Here is a 19,471-nt window from a genome sequence, read left to right on the forward strand (position 1 = left end):
TGCTCCGTTTACGGCGTACTTCTGAGCTGGTGCCGAGGTCTGGGATCGGCAGGGAGTTATAGGCATCGGCAATACGGCACGGATGAACGACTGGTCTATCGCGACCACACTCATATCTATCCGAGACCTGCGAGAGCGCAATAAGACAGGCTGCACGGGAGGTAAATGTGCGTGTCTAATGGAAGAGACCATGGCCTAGCCCAGATATACCAAGGACAGGACACCGCTCGACAAGGGCGACAAAGTTCTTTGAAGACCGAGTCCAGCGGTTAAGGTAGATTGCAGATGCTTGATTTCCCGCTGGCATATCAAGTATGTCCGCAGACTACTCCGTAACATCGTAAGTGGGAGGCCATGTTCGTACACCGTCTGATCGGTCTCAGTCAGCGGACGGAGCGGCATCTCCGAGCGACCGACAACCAGCGCGGCTGGGAGGCGATCGTGGACGGTGGAACGCAGAGTCGCAGACGGATCTCGGGTCGAGGATCGAGCCCCGACAATTCCAGCATGCTTATCTACATACCGCAAGAGAGATCGATCGAGGCCGGTGTAAAATTCAAAACGAGGACGGAGGATATTCCGGGCTCACGTGGGCTGGCTCCTGACGCGGAGAGCTCGGAGAACGCGCGGGGTCCCTGTTCGGAGAGGTTCAGCGGGTTCCGAGCGAGGCTCAGAAACGCTACCCGCGATACTTCCACTTTACACTTATTTTTAAATTCCACTTCACCACCCCGGCCCTCCAACCAAGTAAGCCCCTATACCCAAGTAGAGAATGAGAAAAGGCGCCCTCGAGCAAAGGGGGGGGGGTCCCCCCGATGTCCCCGAAGGGGATTGAGGAGCGAGGGGGCGAGCTAGGGGTCCCCCCTTTGCGACGGGCAAGATACACCTATAAAAGGAACTTTAGTATGGACAAAGGCTCAGAAATCTGCGTGGCAGTTGTGGCAGTAATAAAGAAAGGCGGAAAGTACTGGCAAATAGTGTTTCTGAGCCTTGCTCGGAGGTTCGGTGAACCTCTCCGAGCGTGGTACCCGAGAACGCGCTCCTTCCTGCTTTTTTCCGAGTGGCGGGGATTTTCAGCTCCCGACCATGCAACCCAATCCTCCTGTTCTCTCCTCTCCTTCTCTCCCTCTCGCTTCTGCGCGAACTTTCATTTTCCGACCGATCGAGAAGGAGGCCAAGGAGGAGTGGGATGAGCTATGGATCAGGGAATTACTGTTTTTCATAAGAATGAGAGCCTCCAGATGAAGCAAAGGGAGGCTGCAATCAACAAAAAACCGAAAAAGGGCCCCCTCAATGTCAAGGAGCAACTGGCCCTGATTTCGATCTGCCAACAACAAATCCGATACAATGAAATATCCGCTGTCAGTTGTTCGAAGTTCTGGACCGGGATCGAAGTTGCTCTCGAAAAAGAAATCGGCCGTCGCTATTCTCACTTCTCCTGCCGGAAACGCATCAACGAGTATATTGCACACCGGGCTTTATGCCAGATGAATATCAACAACGGGGTCAAAACGGACCCTGCATATTTGCCAGACCCGGAAGTCCGGAAATTATTAGATCGCTGGGAGGAAATGGACAAATTCAAGGAACAGCTGGAAAAGGAGAAGGCACTGGGTCAGCTGGTCGGACGGGATCCTGAAGTGCCGACCAAAAACAAGTTGCAACGAGTCGCAGACTGGGTTAAGAGTCTTCCAGACCCGGAACCTCAGCCTCTCGTCACTCCGCCTTCCACCAATTCCTCTCAATCTCCAGTTAAGCAGGACGAATCCTCTGCTCTTTGGGCTCGATACCAGAAGATTGAGGATTACCGGGCCATTGCTCGAACGAACCAACTTCGCGCCCTGAATAACGATTTAGTGAGCAGTCGACAGCTCTTATCGAACATAAAAGAACAATTAACTTCGGCTCTCCCCGCTTCGCGGGCTCTTCCGGCTCTTCCTGTGGCAGGTTTTAAGCGATTCCGTGAAGACGAAGTCTCGCCCGACCGCGCCGCACCTCGTCCCCGCACAGAATTGACCGATCCAGAGTCTATGATCAAACCGGTTGTGAAACAGAGCCCTGGCAACTCCAACGTCATTCCTGGTTCCGACATTCCAGCCGCTCAGAACCCGCTCGAGACAGTATTCGGCAAGTTCTGGGACAGCATGTTGCCATATTTCAAGGAACGAGCCTTGAAAGACGGCCTGTGCCTTACAAAGTCCGAATCCATCATGCATGACATGTTCAAGGAAGTTGGAGCCGCCATGACTCGAGCGTTTATGAAATTAGAGCAAACTTCTCGTGCTCCTCCCGCTCACAAGCCTCTTATATAAGTCCACTACTCGCATCGCATTTCAAGCATACGCATCGTCGTTTTTGCGAATCTACGAGCGTTTCTTTCACATCTTCATCTTGCCGGCGTGCATTTTATGCGTTGATCATTATTTGTTTTTCTATCTTGAGCTTGATCCAATTTGCTCATTAGACTGCATAGAGTCGATACCCCTTTTTCTTCGGGTCGTTGGAATGTTGTTTGTTTTTTCCAGTTGCATCGCAAGCATTGCATTACATACCTACTCACGTCTATATCTTTTCTTTCTTGTACATACAGAGCTACCCCGTTCGTTCTTCGGCAAGCAGCTGGAGACGAGACTAACGCAAATTGACGAAATGAACTAAGTTGAAACAAGCAAATGATATAACCCCCATACCTTCTGAATAACGCTAAATGCAACACGCAAATCTACATCGTGTACAATATCTGTTAGCTGGATAACTGCACAACTCCCTGTATTCCGGATGAATCAGCCCGAATATATAAACGCCAAAAGGCTACCAGAGCCGCTACATTGAAAACCGCCTTCCACCCAACCACCATTAGAAACGCCTAAATAGGTACCTATGACCCATAATGCCGATGGCCGAAAGGAAATAGAAGAGGTCTAATGACACAGAATAATCCACTGATTAACAATCTCCTCCATATCATGCGCGATGCCCCACTGCGAAATCAAACACCGGAACAACTTCTGCATCGAATTCATCTCGTACAGCAGGTTCCGGGTTGCTGCAACACCAGGCGGGGAATCCGTCCGTCCCTCCGCCACAAATCGGCTCGTTTCAGAGCCAGTGGAAGGTCTGACCGCAGTCTCGCAGCCGAGATTCAGGTCGGCGTGCGAGAGTAACGCGTCCTGCCAGACGATTGTGCGGGGGAGATGGATATTTGCGATTCCTGTGAGGGCGAAGACGACGTAGACTGTTGCTGCCGCGAAGAGGGAGGACGGCATGTGGATGACGTGGGCGCGGCCGCGGGGGAGTTGCTCGATTATGTCTTGGATGGCGATGGCGTGGAGGAGGGCGCGGCGGGCGTCTTCAGTGTTGACCCAGTTCAGCATGTCGAAGCCCGGCCGAAGGGTGCGGGAACCGCCTGATACTTGTTGGGGGATGTCGTAGCGTGAGCAGACGTGGCGGCAGAGGACGGTGGAGTTGATCATTGTGTCGAGGCAGATAGTGTGCCAGCGGAGAAGGACCTCAAGGCGTTCTGAGGAGGAGAGGTGGATGCTCATTGTAATGGTTTCGTGGACTTGAGCTAGAGCTCTTCGGACGTCGGAACGGCCTGGGACGCCGACAGCAGTGAGGTCGTACTCGTCTGAGTCTGAGACAAGGGACTGGAGGCCCTCGAGGACCACGCGAAGGGAGAAGGCGGAGAACTGGTAATCGAGAGCTCTGAAGCTACTCGTGGGTGGGAATAGGGAGCGGAATATGAGCCGGAAGGAAGGCTGCTCTGCCTTCTGAGAGCGCATGTGGGTTAACCATTCATCGGCACTGTTGGCGTCGAATGCAGCCTCACTGCTGGGAAGAACGAGCGGATTCGCAACATGACGAGTGGAAGCCCCATCACCGGACATCTGTGCAACGAGCCCATCAAGAACATAGTATGCTAACAGGGCGCGCTGCTGGATCTCTCGTGCGGCCCATGTTCGCCATTTTTGATCTTTCTCCGTGCTCGAAGTATTGGGAAATGGTACGTCTTCTATCGAAAAGGGTTCACTGTCTAGCATGCCGCAATGCCGTGCCCAGAAGAAGCCGAGGGGTCGGAAGACCTGGCTAGTGGTGCGGATTGCCCGACTCTAAACCAAGCAAGATTAGGAAATGAGGGTGGGAAGACTTTACTTCGGAACATACCTTGGACAGCGCCCCGTATATTTGCCCTAAAAGGGCAGTGAGCAGAAGCTGTACGCCGTTGCAGGCATCGTACGGGCCACGGTGCGTGATCAATGATTGCCACTAGAACGATCAGTAAGCGAAAATTCTGGTCCCTTTGCTAAATCTAATATACCGAGGTAGAAACAGCTGTATGTGCTAGTCTCCATAGTGCTTCTCCCTAGTGTGGGGTTAGATATGGTCGGCTTCGATTGAGTCCACCGGGCTTACCTTCGCAACCGAGTCTTTAGGGCCGAGATACAAAGACCCTAGGGCCATAGCATTTAGTAGCAAGGGATGGGTGCAGTCGCGGAAAACAAAGGTGGCTCGATGAAGGATTGGGAAGGTAGGAATGAACCGCACGAAGAACATGTGTAGGCATTCGTCCAAAAACACAGACGTGATTGAAGTCGCCTTTATCGCAGCGGTTACGCTGGAGGACTACATATCGTCAGCTACACACTTCACGACTATTATGAAATTCATGTAGATATCTTACTGAGCTTGTGACCATGTCCGAAACATCCCGTACAGCCTGATGGCTCCCGCCCGAGGGAATTGTGCCGATAGAAGAGGCTCTATCATCGAAAGAGTTGGGAGAACCAAAGTTCATGCCGCTCACATCTTGCACGACTGGGGGAATAGGGAGAGATCCGAGAGGTATCTGCCACTGGTCCGGAGAATCCGAGGACATGATACTCTGGAACAAATTCTCCGAGTCAGGCCATATTAGGGCAAAATCGAGGTCTGAGGCTACAGGCTGCAGCCCCGGAGCATGCTGAGCATCAGATGTCATCCATGCTTGGTCTGCTGCAGTCGTTGGCACTGTCGCTTCTGCTGGGGCTCGAGGAGCCTCCCAAGTAAGAGTATCCAAGGAAGTCACATGAGGAACCTGCAACTGCTGGGCTTGAGCTTGCTTGGTGGCAGCGGCACGGGTATGCAATTTCTCGTGGCGGGTCAGGGCATCTTGGCGCGCAAATGGACGGCGGCATTCTTTGCAAACAAAAGGCTTAGACCCGGTATCTTGGTCGTTTCAGGCCGCCGGTCAGCTGTATAATTCTTCGGTACATTCACTTCGGGCTCTATGCTCTGGGTGTTCTTACGGCAACGTTCATGTCTCTAAATGCCGGCGTTAATCATCAAGTATCCACCGTCGGGGGAGAACACACCGAGATCTGTACTAACCCTTAAATGTTCAGCCTTCGAGAATCCTTTCTCGCACACACGACATATTAAAGGCTTGGCCCCTGGGGATGTGGTCGATTGTGGCATCTTTCAGCAGTGGATGGGGAGACTCGACAGTTCATCGACAAGACCATCCACAAAGAGGCACCAGCAGGAATACAAGTCTGGGGGAGTGGAGAGCAGATTTGAAGCCTGGAGGTTGGAGACATATTGGCTGTGGGAGGATTGTGGAGAGTGGAGACTGTGGGAAACGCGTGACTTCTCTGATTTTGGGTTCTCTGGAGCCTTGGCGACTCGCCTCCAGCTCTCTTCTCAAATTGCCGACTTGTCATCCGAAACTCCTCCATCTCCGGCGGCATCGACGGTCAGTTCAAGCGTCTGGCTTATGCTTGGCAGCCTTCGGCTACGTCTTTGTGCCTTAATTCCGACCGGATTAATGATGCTTGTCCCGAACCACATTGGAATCTATCATCGTGATGCACCCCTTACGCAAGTTGCAAGCGAGAGCACGCCGATCCGCTGTGGGATGGCATGTGCCATTACCTAGTTGCGTTACTTGCGTCTATCAAACCGTTGCGCATGCCTTCGCCCTTCGCATAGATCATCGGTTTTCGGGTCGAACTCAAGCCTCGTTCTGTGTAATGAAACTTTAGGAGCCGCGTGGCTCAACAGTATTCCGGAGCAGTCTGAACCATGGCCAGAACCCTTTTAGCCGAGTCTTCAAAGCCAGTAATTTGGTTTCCAAGCAATTCGATCTAGACACTCAGGAATAATCATAATGCGTTGTGCAATGCCCTGAACTACTCGGGAATTCCGAACTAGCACCATGTCGCGTCTAGGCTGAGCCAGCGCCTCGTCAGAGGCGTCACCATATGATACCAGAAAGGCCTCGGTCGAGAGCGCATCCATAAATGGCTGCTAAAGTATGATATCGATGCGACCTCACTCGTTGGAGCTGTGGAGACTGGGGAGACCCCAGTGTCACGCTCTCCGCGAGGACTTCCCCAACGGTGCTGGACTGGTTTGCCGAGTAAGCCAGCTCCACAGTGTCACCCTCGCCCCGGGGAGAACACCTGTGATCAACTAACCACGGGGCGATGATAGGCCAGACAGCCGATTCCCAGCAGACTGCGGGACACTCTTCCTCAGCATCCGGGGTGCTCGAGTCTCACCGAAGACGCCACAGCAGTTTGCTTCTTATTCTTCCAATACCCCCAGCCTATTGTCAACACTTAGCATAACCTCCTCAGCAAACTCCGAGGAATAAACCGAAGAGAAAGGGCAGAGGCTAGAGGCTTTCTCAAAATATCCACCAACATGACCCCTTCAGGTAGTCGTTCCTCGACGACTGTCAATGAGCCTACATCCATGGAGATGCAACGCACATACACTGCTGAGGGGTCTCCCAAGAAAGAGGCCCCTCAGCAGCTGCCAAAGAATGGGGTTGATCTAGTGGAAAGTACAGAGGCCGGTATCCCTTCAACATATGCCGACATAGTGGCATCTCGTCTCTCAACAGCACATCGTGATTTCCTCATGGAACGTCATGGTACTTTGGAACTGGATCCCATTCCCAGCATGGATCCTGCGGATCCCTACAACTGGCCCTCTTGGAAGGTTAGTATTTCACGATAGAGACCAAGCTGACTGAGTTTTCACTGATCTTTGCTGATATTTCTTGGTTAGAAAATCGCCAACCTTCTTCTAGTAGCCTTTCACGCCTGTATGGGGACATTTGCGGCCGCCGGCATCATCCCTGCCTATGAGACGATTGCTGAAGAATTCGATGTTACGCTTCACCGGGTCACTTATTTGACTTCCCTTCAGATCGCTATTCTGGGTGGTGCACCTTTATTCTGGAAGCCACTTTCCAACCGATATGGCCGACGACCCGTCTTCCTCCTTTCCTTAATTTGTAGTCTGGTCTGCAACATCGGGTGTGCAAAGTCTCCTGACTATGCGTCACTCGCAGCATGCAGAGCATTGCAGGCGTTCTTTATCTCACCAGCATCAGGTATGATATGAAAACTCTTCATATGTTGAAGGGCGGAATTATGCTGATAAACTTCCCAGCGATCGGAAGCGGTGTTGTGATGGAAACATTCTTCAAGAAGGACCGAGCAAAGTATATGGGTGTGTGGACGCTGTTACTCACGCTTGGAATTCCCAGCGGTCCCTTTATCTTCGGTTTCGTAACATACCGAGCGAGTTATATCTGGATTTTCTGGGTTCTGGCGATAGTAAGTCTCCTAATATGGATAGACTTTTGTGCAGACACGGGTTGCTAACGTCCGACCAGATCAACGGTGTTCAGTTTATCCTGTATCTTTTCCTGGGTCCTGAGACTCGCTATCTCGGCTCAAACGAGGACCCCAAGGAGCCTGCGTGGAAGAGGGAGTACGTCAGCATCCGACGAATTGACCCAACCCCTATCCAGTGGATTGAGTTCATCGCACCGTTGGGGCTTTGCTTCCGCCCTTGCGTAATAGTGCCCGCTGCTGCATATGCCATGATCTTTCTCCTTAGCAATGTGCTGTCCACCGTCGAAGTACCACAGCTGCTGCAAGGGAAGTTCGGGCTCAATGCAGAGCAGCTAGGGCTCCAATTCTTGGGCCCAATTATCGGTTCTCTCATCGGAGAGCAGCTGGGTGGACGCATGTCCGACCTCTGGATGAATATGCGGGCGAAACGAGCGCAGCGAAAGCCAGAGCCAGAGTTCCGACTTTGGCTCAGCTACCTGGGCTACGCCTGCTCCATTGTTGGTATCATTGTCTTCCTTGTTTGCACTGAGAAGGCCAAGGAGGGCAAGTGGAGCGTAGTTCCCATTATCGGTATTGCCATTGGAGCTGCCGGTAACCAGATTGTGACGACCGTCCTTATCACGTATGCAGTGGACTGCCACCCCCAAGATGCATCCAGCGTCGGTGTCTGTATCACATTTGTTCGGCAGATTTGGGGGTTCCTCGGACCGTTCTGGTATGTTGACTCTGTTTGGAGGTGGTGGATGACTCGCTAACAGATATTCAGGTTCCCGGGGATGTTCGAAAACGTCGGCGTGGCTGCGAGTGCTGGTGTCTGTGTGGCTCTCATGGTTGGAGCCAGTGTCCTGCCGACAATTGCTTTGCAGTGGAAGGGTCGCTCTTTCAGGCTGTCAACGGAGGAGTAGCCTATGTCATGGTTCATCAGTATGCGACGCATTTGATGTTTGGTTTTGTCATGAAGTGAAGATTTGGGGCTGTGCCCTGGGATAGAATGGAACAAATATAGCGGAACTTTAGACGGGACACTAGAATATAAAGGAATTCCCCACGGAGAGACACTTGCTATATGACTAGCCCACGTCTAGCAACTAAAGAACTCAATATCGGGAAGCAAAATCAGACCACCCAGGCATGGGGCCATGATCCATCGGCATTCCGATCGGCAGCCCGAACGAGGCCGATATGGGAAATCCTTCGGGAACTTGGCGATTGAGCTTGTTGTTGCTGACAGCCTGGCTATGTTATGATGCCCCTTCTGTTTTTGCATTGCTTGCAGACATTATCGCAAGCGTTGTAGTACACTCTGAGCAACTCCTTTCTCAAAGCGGCTGTTTATATGAACTGTGAAGCCCTGCAACTGGAAGCAATCGGTGAGTTGACAGCGGGTAAAATGTGCCCCGCCTGGATAAATTCATTCCCACTTCTAATGACGATGTACTACTGACTCAGCAGGCTATCCCCCGAGTTATACTTCATGACGTCCGATTGCTACAAGCCCGAGCCCCGAAGACCGAAGAGAACTTCAACGTTATCTGACAGATATATTACTCAGAGCATCCTAGGCAGCAACATGATGTATTGCTTCTCTCATGCAAGAAGCACAGCATACGTACATACATAACCTCGGATTATCCGCGTATACCAGCAGTGTGGGGAGAGATTGTGGGGAAGTGGGAGGGGAATCCCGTATACCCCAGGCTCTTAACATCTTCGCAGTACCTTCCCCTCAACTCAACGTACACCATACTTCTCAATCGCAATTCGCAATGTCCTCCCCTAAAGGCCCCTACACCCTAGTCACCGTCAACACCGCCCCTGAGCGGGCTAAGCGCCTCATCGGCCGCATGGTTGAGGCCCTCAAGGACCGGTACACGATTATCCATGTTGACAACTGCGAGAGTATGCCCCCCACCTTACATCTTGAGTCCAACGCAAGGATGAAATTAATCCAACGCACAGCCATCGAAGAAGTCGCGCCAAAGGTGACACAGCACAAGCCTGATGTCCTGGTACGTCTCCGCACGCCTCCAAGCCAATGCATGCAGTCGAATCGATTCTCTGAATGTGTAGTACTAACAATGACCAGTTCTCCGCCTCAATGTGGTCCGCCGAGCAAGCGGCTGAGATCCAGTCCATCGCGCGCAGCATCAGGCCTGACATCAAGCTCCATGCCATTCCCCAGGGGCTGCAGGTTGAGCGTGGCCCTGATGCCATTGTTGAGTACCTGCTTGAGAATGTGCCCGCGCTTTTGGATGCGGAGTAGATCTTTCCCCATCTTCCTCACTACTTGCTGAGGCCTCAGTTTGAGCGGCGTTCTCTGGGTGCGGAGCATGTGTGATGCTCGTTGGGATATGATCCATTTGGTGATGACTCAGGTACCTAGGGCTGATATGATATGAATTATGTACATAGATGCTAAAGAGATTAGACGATATACTTCACATGTCCCTGCAGAGTATTTCTTCCCAGCGTATACCGCTTCGATAGTTGCTTCAAACCATGGTCGGCAATGCGACATACAGGACATGTATGACGCAACTTACGAGACTTGATGATGCCACAAGACGACGGAAGTATGCACACCGGAGACAAACACCCCTGAGAAGGATGAACAGGACTCCGAGCTTCCGAGGCTTCAAAACGCAGATCACTAGTCCCAAACGTTCTACAAAATTCTCCAGCTCCACAGTGTACCCATACTGATTTGTCAGCCTCAACATTGTATGAAACTGCAACGGCTATAAAAAATGCACTGCTGGGTCCTGATCCAAACTCTGTGTGACAACGGCAGAGCACTACGAGATATCCTGAAGCCAAAATGCCCTCCGAAGACCTCGCAACCGCCCCCTCACCCGCCTACCCAGGGGCCCAGGGAATCCCCTACTTCACACCAGCCGCCAACCCAGGCGCAGCCCTAAACCCCGACGCAGAGGGCACGCCGACGCTCTTCCGCCCCATCAAGATCCGCGACGTAACGCTCAAGAACCGCGTCATCGTCGCGCCCATGTGCATGTTCTCCGCGGAGTCAAACCCCGCATCCCCGGCCATCGGCGCGCTGACGGACTTCCACATCGCGCATCTGGGCCACTTCGCGTATAAGGGCGCAAGTCTGGTCTTCACCGAAGCGCTGGCTGTGCAGGCCAACGGGCGGATTTCGCCTAACGACGCCGGCCTCTGGCAGGAGGGGACGGAGTCCGAGCAGTTCAAGGGTTTGAAGCGGGTCGTGGACTTTGTGCACTCCCAGGGCGGGAAATTGGGTGTGCAGCTCCACCATGCTGGACGGAAGGCGAGTACCGTTGCGCCGCCGATGGCGTTCTCGAAGGGCGTGCGCAGTCTCAAGGCTGATGAGGGCGTCTTTGGGTGGCCGAAGGATGTCGTGGGCCCCAGTGGAGGCGAGGAGAACAAGTGGGAGCCTGGGGATGTCGCATACTGGACTCCTAGGGAGCTGACTGTGGCTGAGATTGAGGAGATTGTGAAGGCGTTTGCCAAGAGCGCGGAGACCGCCATCAAGGCCGGTGTTGATGTTATTGAGATCCATGCCGCGCATGGCTATCTATTGCACGAGTTCGTGAGTCCCGTGACAAACCACCGGACAGACAAATACGGAGGCAGCTTCGAGAACCGCACGCGGATTCTGCGCGAAGTTGCGCTGGCAATTCGCGAGGTTATTCCGGAGGGGACGCCGCTATTCCTGAGGGTCAGTGCGACGGAGTGGATTGAGGGCCAGCTGGATGCTGAGAAATATGGAAGCTGGGACTTGGACGCTAATATTCAGCTGCTGAAGTATCTCCCTGAGATTGGGGTGGACCTCTTGGATGTGAGCTCCGGTGGGAACCACAAGGACCAGAAGTTCCACTTCTTCACGGACTACCAGACTGAATTGGCGGCTAAGCTGCGGAAGGAGATCAAAGCTGCCGGAGCCAAGACGCTGGTTGGTGCCGTGGGCTTTATTACGCAGCCTGAGGCTGCGGCCGAGATTGTCCAGGGTGCCGATGAGGAGGGCTCTGAGCCCAAGGCCGATGCGGTGCTGATCGGGAGGCAGTTCTTACGTGAACCGGAATGGGTTCTTAATGCGGCGAAGAAACTGGGGGTCGAGGTTCATGCTCCTATGCAGATTGGCCGCTTGGCATGGTCATGATAGACTATGGTAGTTACTATGATAGATTAATGAGTAAAGATAGAACTCGTCAAAAATGAATGTGATGCTTGCCATTCTAAACGCAGTGAGCCCCCTAAACCTGAATACAAAAGCCCGTAATGCATGTCCGTACACCATGTAAGGTGTCCATTATTCTAATTTTCAAGTGGGCGTGGACGAACCGTCTATACCTTTCTTTTTGGGTCGGAGGGATTGACCAGTTCCTTGAAAGCGAGGCTTCTCTGGCTCAACAACGTTTCCACTATCGTCTCGTTTCGGAACGGGCTTGACAGCATAGCCAAAGAATATTTGATTTGGTGGTAGGCGTAGTGGCTGCGGGCCATTCGTGGTCCTGACGGGGGGTGGATGGCTGGGATTGGTCGCTCCTGGGGTGGGAGTAGACGCCGTTGGAGTCGGCGCTTTGCTGCCTTTCTTGGCATTCAATCGGTGGCCACTGGACAGAAAGTTCGACGATACCGCTCGTGCCCCCGCAGCTGCGTCAGTAGACTCTGGTGCTATGGCGGCATAGTTGATTGATTGTGCCATTGTGCCGTGTGAGTGCAGGAGTCCACCGGCTGGCAGCCTTCCGCTAACCGCGCTCCCTGGTGTGCTAGTGCCACTTTGACGCTGCGGCTCCTCGTACCCAACGGGTGCCGCAAAATCAACTTCAAGATCGGTCTCCAGGACAGATATCGCATTCGTCTCGTTCGAAGGCTTCGTTTCCAGCACGGCCATCTCGTACACTTGATCATTGTAGGCAAATGTGAAGACATCGTCCTTCGTCAGACAAGAGAAATTTCGAAAGGCGTTTTCAAGAACTGCCTTGGGGTCGCTGATGTCTAGGAACGAGGTGGACTGAGCCTGGAGCTTGATGAATCGTCCGGGGGGAAGGTCTGTCGATTTGATTTGTACTAGGTCACCAGGCTCGAGAAGGAGAGTTTGCATAAGCTATAATGTAAAATGTGTTAGCAAAGATCATATTAGCAGCCTCAACAATCCAACGTGACTTACCCAGTAGGGTAGGTAAATCTTCCCCTCTTCAGCAATAAACTCCAGCACACCAGCATGTGACATCTTTTCTTTTGCACCATTATGTAGCTCGAACAGCATAGGATATGTAATATGTAGGCGAGTCAACTTGTCGAGAGCACTGGGAGGCATAATGACTTTGCCGCCGTGATTCACATTCTCTCGCTCAGGACCAGGCATCATAGCCACGGGATAGCAGCGGTAGTATTCATCAAAGCGGCGCGTAGCGCCATGGCGAAGCATTCCATCCATTGGATCGTCTTCCCAGTAGTTACCTCGGAACTGTTCTAGTTAGCAGGTACTCGATAAGAACTCGAGAAGCAATGTAAACACTGTCGAGTACAGGCACATACCATAGTGGATCAAGGGTTGATAAATACTCACGCCTTGGAGAAGTATAAAGAAGTCTGGACAATAGAGTAGTTCGCGTTCAGTGAGACCCCGGATAAAGACAAATTCAGCTTTGAAGTTGAGCCTGTAAAGTGTAGTGAGAAAGAGAGGCCGGAGTTTCTTTGAACGCCCGTAGTGACGCAAAGGGCTCCACAATGATTTTCCGACCCGACCCCAGACAAGGCCATCCAAGAGCTTTCAACTTTCTTCATTCTCTGCTTTGTCTCACTAATCTACGAGTACATCCAAACTGACATCCATGTCCACTTCACTCCCGCGCCCAAAACGGGCCGGCGAAGACTACACGCGCACCCACCATCAAGAAGACCTCGACGATTCCGGCCCCTCCAAAAAACCACGATTCGACTTGCGAAACCCGTCAACGCTCGCCCCTGACGCACTAGATGATGATGCAGTACTGGATGCAGACGAGATTGGTCGGCGCGGACAACAAGTCCGCCGGAAAGCCGTCAACCTAGATGGCTACGAATCAGACAGTGACAACGAAGGCTTCGATGCGCGGTCGTCGAACAAAGCACGCAAGAACGAAGCGAAACAGGAAGCGGACGACGATGATATGTTTGCGGAGCTGGAGGAGGACTTTGGCGCTGAGGATATAGATGGCGATGAAGCGCTACGGAAGAACAAGAAGAACGTGCGGTTTCTACGAGACGACGAGATCGAGGGACAGGTCGCATCGTCAAAGAGCGGGCGGACATTACGCGTGGACTTGAGCCAGGGCCCTGATGAAGTTAATATTGACGAAGACGAGAGTGAAAGTGACGTAGCGGAGGAAGACCGTGCGAGAGTTGAGAGCGGCATGGACGAGGAGCTAGGCGCTGGGTCGAAGAAGAAACATGCGCCGTTACTGGATGCATTTAATATGCGGACTGAACAAGAAGAGGGTCGATTCGATGAACAAGGAAACTACGTCCGAAAAGCGGCGGATCCTGATGCCATACACGATTCATGGCTGGAGGGAGTGTCGAAGAAGGAAATCCGACTCGCTAAGGAGGCAGCCGATAAGCGAGAGGCCGCAAGGAAAGAGAAGGACCGCGCAGACGACAGTGTGTTGACATCTGACGCTCTCAGAGTGCTCATCATCCGGCTACAGCGTGGCGAAACCGCATTGGATGCGCTGGCAAGGATAGGAAAGGGTGCGCCGAAGAAACCGAAATGGCAAACGAAGCGGAATAAAAATTCAAAGGGTGATCAAGATACAGAAATGAAGGAAGATGATCCTAAGGAAGCAGCGCGGAAACAGGCGATCGAAGCCGTCACTGGCGCAGCAGACATCCTGATGACGAGAGGGCAGGCTGAAATCTACGACACTGAACGAGAGATGCTCACCCGGCAATATCGCCGCGAGACTGGCGAGGACTGGGTCGACCCCCCACAGCATACAGACACAGCAACTGAAGATGCCGGACAGGCGATGTGGGAGTACCGCTGGTCTGATGCCCGTGACGGTGGCGCTGTACATGGTCCTTACGATGGCACTACCATGGAGTCGTGGAAGGGCGCAGGCTACTTCGGGGAAGGCGTTGAGTTCAGGAAAGTTGGGGATACCGGAGATTGGGATAGTAACGTGAGCTTTGTATAAGCCCCGTACATCATCAGTACTACTAAAGATACCAATATCGGAAGTATTAATTTTCTCATTATGAACCTAGAAATCAACCCAATCATCCAAATACCCTTAGGAGTCGCAAAACAAGCGCCGGGATTATCATACATAATCAGTCGATGTGCTCGAAAAGCATCACGTAATCGAAGGAGAGCCTTTTCGGATATAACCATCCATTGTGCCTAAACTAAGATGGATCCTGCTGTCTTCAGATACTCCGTCCATTGAACACCGAGAGATCCAAATCCGATAGCAGGAGATTTCTATGAGATCTCCATAGCGTCCCCACTAGGCGCCGAGAAGTTCACATTCCCTTGGTCGCCGATGAATCGCTGCTCATACGTATTGACGAACTTGACGCTGCGAGCGGGGTCGTAGAATAATCGATAGCTTCGTTGAACATCATCAACACTGACCTCCTTTGCTTTCCGTTTCTGGCTGAGGAGATGTGATGTGGTGATGATGTTGCTGGCGTATCTAAGGTTGGACTCCTGGCCGATCTTTGTCAGAAGAGCTAAAGCGTCTGGGGACAAGTCGATCTCCTCTTCTTGAGCGCGGATTGCCAGAATCTGTCTGATTTCGTCTGCTGAATAGTGCTGTGTGCTCACGATAACGACGCGGTCAAGGAAGTCAAGCGGCAGGCCATGAGGAGAGTTGTATGTCGTTCCTCGGATCCGCGAATGGCCGCGGTTACTTGCCATAATCACAATAGGAGCAAGCTCCGCCTCCAAGGCTCGGTTGATGTAGGAGTAGCACTCAATGTCGAGCATATGCACCTCGTCTATAAACAATACACCAGGGATGATCTCAGCCTTGCCCTCTTCCTTCCACTCGGCGACCTTGGTATTGATCTGGTCCCTGACCTCACTCCTAATCTCACCGGTATCACCAGAGAAGAGCGCCAAAAACCCTTGCGAACGCGAGTTGATGACATCAATCTCGTGTAGGCTCACTGTGTGTACGATCTCCTTGCGAACCTGAAGTTCTCCCTCGGGACATTGGACGAACTTGACGTCCGCGCCCATCGCATCGTAATCGCGAGATCGGGCATAAGAGCGTCCTAGCTTGGTGATCTTGCCTGACGACTTGTCGATCGAGATAATGTCTCCAGCCATAACCCTTTCCTTTGTCATTGAATCAATCATCTTCGTGCCCATATCGTATATCGTTTCCATGTCCGTGGTTTTGATTGTGAGCTTTCCTTGTTTGTTGCCCTAGACGAATCAGTACAGCTCAGATACGTATAGCTCTTTACATCTCAAGTAGCACTTACACCAGTGACACTCCGGTCAATTTGAATCTCTACCACCTCACCCTCAATAATCTCACTCTCCTCTTTGATCCGTACTCCAATAGATTTTCGGAAAGCCTGCGTCAAGGCCTCTGTTTTTGACATCTCCATGGAGAAGATCTCGGAAGCCGCTAGCATAGTAAATGGGACATCAGACCCAAGGGATTGTGCCATACCCATAGCTATGGCCGTTTTACCTGTGCTGGGTGGGCCTGCAATCAGAACAGCCCGTCCGGCAATTTTGCCCTCCTTGACCATCTGGAGAATAACGGCAGCCGCCTTTCGAGCCTTTTCCTGACCCACAAGGCCCTGAGATGCCGGCCGCGGTTGTAAAGAGTCACCATCTACACCGAGTCCCCTGATATGTGAATGAGCAGCGATGAGGTTCAGACCCCGGAGCTCCTTGGTTTCCGCAACGGTAGAGATTGGCTGTCTCATGAATGAGTAATTATGAACATGATGACGAGAACTTCAGTAAGCTTACCGCAGCCATAGTAGAATGCAAATGTGAACGCAACTGCTCTCGAAAAGAAAAAGCCCCGGAGAATTGAGATCAGTGTTGGTCGCAAGCCTTGATTATTGATTCCGCGCCGCCAGAGCTGCACAAGCCGATAGGCTTACCGCCCGGCAGAATCCGCCCACCAAACGCGTCCGCCATAGCAACAATTGTGATTGATCCAAGACAAAGTGAAGCTTTCTTTGATATTCCTTCACTTCGCCTTTGGCTCTTCTTCACCTGGTAGGACTTAACTCACTGCCAGAAGCTTTTCTTCCAAAATCCTGGGCTCAGGTTTTCGAGTCATTCTTCACTTTTTTTTTCCCTGTTCCGTCCTTATAAAACTTAAAAGAGATGCAATCCCCGCGCAGAGCGAAATGTGAGTCCGTTACATTTCCTTCTTGATCAACGAGCTCTCTGATAACCTTGCCCTTCTTCTTCTCTATGGTAGAACAAGCGGCTATATTCCACGCGCTACTATGAACACCAATTCTGTTGTGCGCGACCCCCGCCTCGAGCTCCGTCGACATCCACAGAATGTTGGCTTAAGTCAACATGAGGTGGCCCAGCAACGCCCCCCCCCTGGTCCTCGGGCCCAGTCGGCTCCAGATATACAGCGTGACCTGCCTGGCGGTACATTTATCCGCAGCATAGCTCAATTCGTGGAGGTGGCAGTCAAAGCACGAACGAAGGAAGCTGAAAAGGAACGCATACAGAAAAAGAGAGCAGAAACAATTGAGTTGCTGGACAAGGCGAAATCTCAAAGAGGGTTTCCGTCCTTCGTGGAGTGCTACCAAACCGCCAAGGACGTTGAAGACGCAGCTCTCGAGTCTGTCAATGTTGAGATTAAAGGATACCAAAGCAGGCTTCAGGAACTAGAGGTTGGCCTTATAAACCAGTGGGCCGAATCAGCGAATTCGAAAAGCTCGCAATTCGATGACAGGGTGCAACAGAGCGAGAGTAGGGTCCGACAGTTGGAGCAAAATCTCAAAGCAGCCAATGACAAGATTGCTGCATTGCATGGTGATATTGCACAGTTTAACAACTATCACAAGTCGATGGAGCATGGGTTGGAAGAGATCCAGAAAAAGCAAAACCTTCAGCAGAAGTCCTTTGGGGGGTTTACAAACTCGTTGGGCTCGCTGGAGAGTAAGACGGACAACATCGCAAAACAGCTGAAGGCAATCGAAGAGAAGCCGCCGGTACAACCAGTCAACGGGATTACGCCTGATACGAAAAAACTACTTGATGATCTCTCAACCCAGCACAAGAACCTGGAGCAGAGAACAGCGGAGTGTAGCCACTCGCTTGAATCCTTGTCCTCGTTTTATCAGAAGACATCAAATTCAACTGATCTAGTCCAAAAGGATCAGCAGCTGCAGATGAATCAATTCAAACAGACCCTAATGGATCAACAGCAGAAGCTGGATCTAGTTACTCAACTGCAAACAGATCAGCAGAATAAGCTGGAGATATTCACTTCGACCCAGGCGAAACAGGAACAAAAGCTGGAGAAATTGGAGAAGCTGGATCGGCTCAGCAACGGCCAAACCGCCTCTTCAAAGCCGGACGACGCAGTAGTTCAGGTTCTGAAAAAAGAGGCGGAAAGGCTGGCCGATCAAGTGAAGGAAATCGGTCGTATTAACGGAGAGCTCGTATGGGCAGAAATCGAAGACTTCAAGAAGGAAATTGTGGAGAAACTGAGCGAGAGCCAGCAAGCCCAACAGTTGCTCACAGAAAATATTCAAGATCTGATGCTGAAGGTCCCAAGGGAACGGCTTGACCCGAAAGTGGATGGTTTGTTCGAGGCAGTGCGGAGAATCAGTACTGACATGGAGCCTTTCAAGACGGCTCTGCTATCCCTGGAGTCGAGATACAATAACTTGACAACGGAACCGATAGTGCAGCACATGGTCAGGGCAATGCATGAGATGTATCCGTCTGTAGACCAGATTTTGAAAGAGTTGACGTTGCAAAAGCAGACTCTGGGATCTCTGGAACAGAACTTGCCCTCCCTGGAAGAAAAGGTAAAGCAACTGGAAACCCAGGGAAAGCATACCGCCTTGCCACAGGACGAGCTGAACTCCATCAAAGCCCAACAGCAGGACTTGAAGGGCTCAATCGGTAATCTTGTGGAGCGATATCAGTGGCTCAATCAAGAAGAGTTCCGGGGAATGCAGTCGCGTCTGGAATCTCTGGCCGAAAAACAAAGCAATACCGATAGGGACCTGCTACAAAAGAAGACCGCCGACCAGGAAAAATTCCAAGATATTGAGCGCCAAGGTACATCGTTGAAGGATGAAATGACATCGTTAAAAGATGAATTGGCATCTTTGAATGGTCAAATACAAAAAATTAGCGATAACCTTGAAAGACTCGACGAGGACTACAATCGAGTAAAAGAATCTTTTATCGAAGGGGACATGCAATCTCTGCAACTTCGCATGACACAGATCGAACAGTGTTCCAAGAAAACGTACGAGAACACCAAGATCCAGCTCGATCGAATAAAAAGTGAGATGGAATTGCTACGCCCTGATTCTCCCACAGATCAGCTCCGTCCGGCCCCGAGGCCGGACCTGCTCTCCAACGACCGCAGTCAAGGCATGAGGATCAAGCGTCGACATTCAAATTCAGACGATGATGGCTCACAACCGCCTTCGACTTCTTCGACTCCTCTTGCACACGGCCCGCTCTCCTCCCGAACCAGCCTGTCGAAGGAGGAGAGAATCGAGAAAAAGAAGAGAAAGAAAAACAAGAAGAGGATCATAACCGCTCACGAAGCAATGAAATCTCAGGAAGCAATAACCATTGATGATGACTAGGCCAAGCCGACAGCAGCAAAGTCTTTTCACCCCCCAATGTTTTTTCC

At 51.7% G+C, this 19,471-nt stretch overlaps 9 protein-coding genes across 9 annotated transcripts; 6 read left to right on the forward strand and 3 right to left on the reverse strand.

The window, feature by feature from the left end:
- Positions 1–1,196: 1,196 nt before the first annotated feature.
- DSM5745_08264 (uncharacterized protein) lies at positions 1,197–2,312 on the forward strand (the record flags this gene model as incomplete). Its single annotated transcript, XM_026750280.1, has 1 exon — positions 1,197–2,312. The coding sequence occupies one exon, from the start codon at positions 1,197–1,199 to the stop codon at positions 2,310–2,312; it is 1,116 nt and encodes a 371-aa protein (XP_026601284.1).
- A 609-nt stretch (positions 2,313–2,921) lies between these two features.
- DSM5745_08265 (C2H2 type zinc finger domain protein) lies at positions 2,922–4,876 on the reverse strand (the record flags this gene model as incomplete). Its single annotated transcript, XM_026750281.1, has 5 exons — positions 2,922–4,109; positions 4,165–4,266; positions 4,319–4,363; positions 4,414–4,623; positions 4,682–4,876. The coding sequence occupies 5 exons, from the start codon at positions 4,874–4,876 to the stop codon at positions 2,922–2,924; spliced, it is 1,740 nt and encodes a 579-aa protein (XP_026601285.1).
- A 1,808-nt stretch (positions 4,877–6,684) lies between these two features.
- On the forward strand, positions 6,685–8,533 carry DSM5745_08266 (putative MFS transporter; the record flags this gene model as incomplete). Its single annotated transcript, XM_026750282.1, has 5 exons — positions 6,685–6,984; positions 7,054–7,381; positions 7,441–7,607; positions 7,667–8,343; positions 8,395–8,533. 5 exons carry the CDS (start codon positions 6,685–6,687, stop codon positions 8,531–8,533), a joined length of 1,611 nt encoding a protein of 536 aa, XP_026601286.1.
- An 861-nt stretch (positions 8,534–9,394) lies between these two features.
- DSM5745_08267 (uncharacterized protein) lies at positions 9,395–9,891 on the forward strand (the record flags this gene model as incomplete). The annotated part of the gene is made up of 2 exons (XM_026750283.1): positions 9,395–9,637; positions 9,715–9,891. 2 exons carry the CDS (start codon positions 9,395–9,397, stop codon positions 9,889–9,891), a joined length of 420 nt encoding a protein of 139 aa, XP_026601287.1.
- Positions 9,892–10,446: 555 nt separating this feature from the next.
- Positions 10,447–11,766, forward strand: DSM5745_08268 (NADH:flavin oxidoreductase/NADH oxidase; the record flags this gene model as incomplete). Its single annotated transcript, XM_026750284.1, has 1 exon — positions 10,447–11,766. The coding sequence occupies one exon, from the start codon at positions 10,447–10,449 to the stop codon at positions 11,764–11,766; it is 1,320 nt and encodes a 439-aa protein (XP_026601288.1).
- Positions 11,767–11,928: 162 nt separating this feature from the next.
- DSM5745_08269 (polyubiquitin-binding protein UFD1) lies at positions 11,929–13,047 on the reverse strand (the record flags this gene model as incomplete). The annotated part of the gene is made up of 2 exons (XM_026750285.1): positions 11,929–12,714; positions 12,778–13,047. 2 exons carry the CDS (start codon positions 13,045–13,047, stop codon positions 11,929–11,931), a joined length of 1,056 nt encoding a protein of 351 aa, XP_026601289.1.
- A 397-nt stretch (positions 13,048–13,444) lies between these two features.
- On the forward strand, positions 13,445–14,788 carry DSM5745_08270 (GYF domain-containing protein; the record flags this gene model as incomplete). The annotated part of the gene is made up of 1 exon (XM_026750286.1): positions 13,445–14,788. One exon carries the CDS (start codon positions 13,445–13,447, stop codon positions 14,786–14,788), a length of 1,344 nt encoding a protein of 447 aa, XP_026601290.1.
- Positions 14,789–15,075: 287 nt separating this feature from the next.
- rvb2 (RuvB family ATP-dependent DNA helicase reptin) lies at positions 15,076–16,596 on the reverse strand (the record flags this gene model as incomplete). The annotated part of the gene is made up of 3 exons (XM_026750287.1): positions 15,076–16,026; positions 16,086–16,532; positions 16,588–16,596. The coding sequence occupies 3 exons, from the start codon at positions 16,594–16,596 to the stop codon at positions 15,076–15,078; spliced, it is 1,407 nt and encodes a 468-aa protein (XP_026601291.1).
- A 482-nt stretch (positions 16,597–17,078) lies between these two features.
- On the forward strand, positions 17,079–19,424 carry DSM5745_08272 (uncharacterized protein; the record flags this gene model as incomplete). Its single annotated transcript, XM_026750288.1, has 1 exon — positions 17,079–19,424. One exon carries the CDS (start codon positions 17,079–17,081, stop codon positions 19,422–19,424), a length of 2,346 nt encoding a protein of 781 aa, XP_026601292.1.
- Between the last annotated feature and the right edge of the window lie 47 nt (positions 19,425–19,471).

The sequence above is a fragment of the Aspergillus mulundensis genome (assembly GCF_003369625.1).
Source record: "Aspergillus mulundensis strain DSM 5745 chromosome Unknown scaffold_9, whole genome shotgun sequence".
NCBI classification, from domain to species: Eukaryota; Fungi; Ascomycota; class Eurotiomycetes; order Eurotiales; family Aspergillaceae; genus Aspergillus; species Aspergillus mulundensis.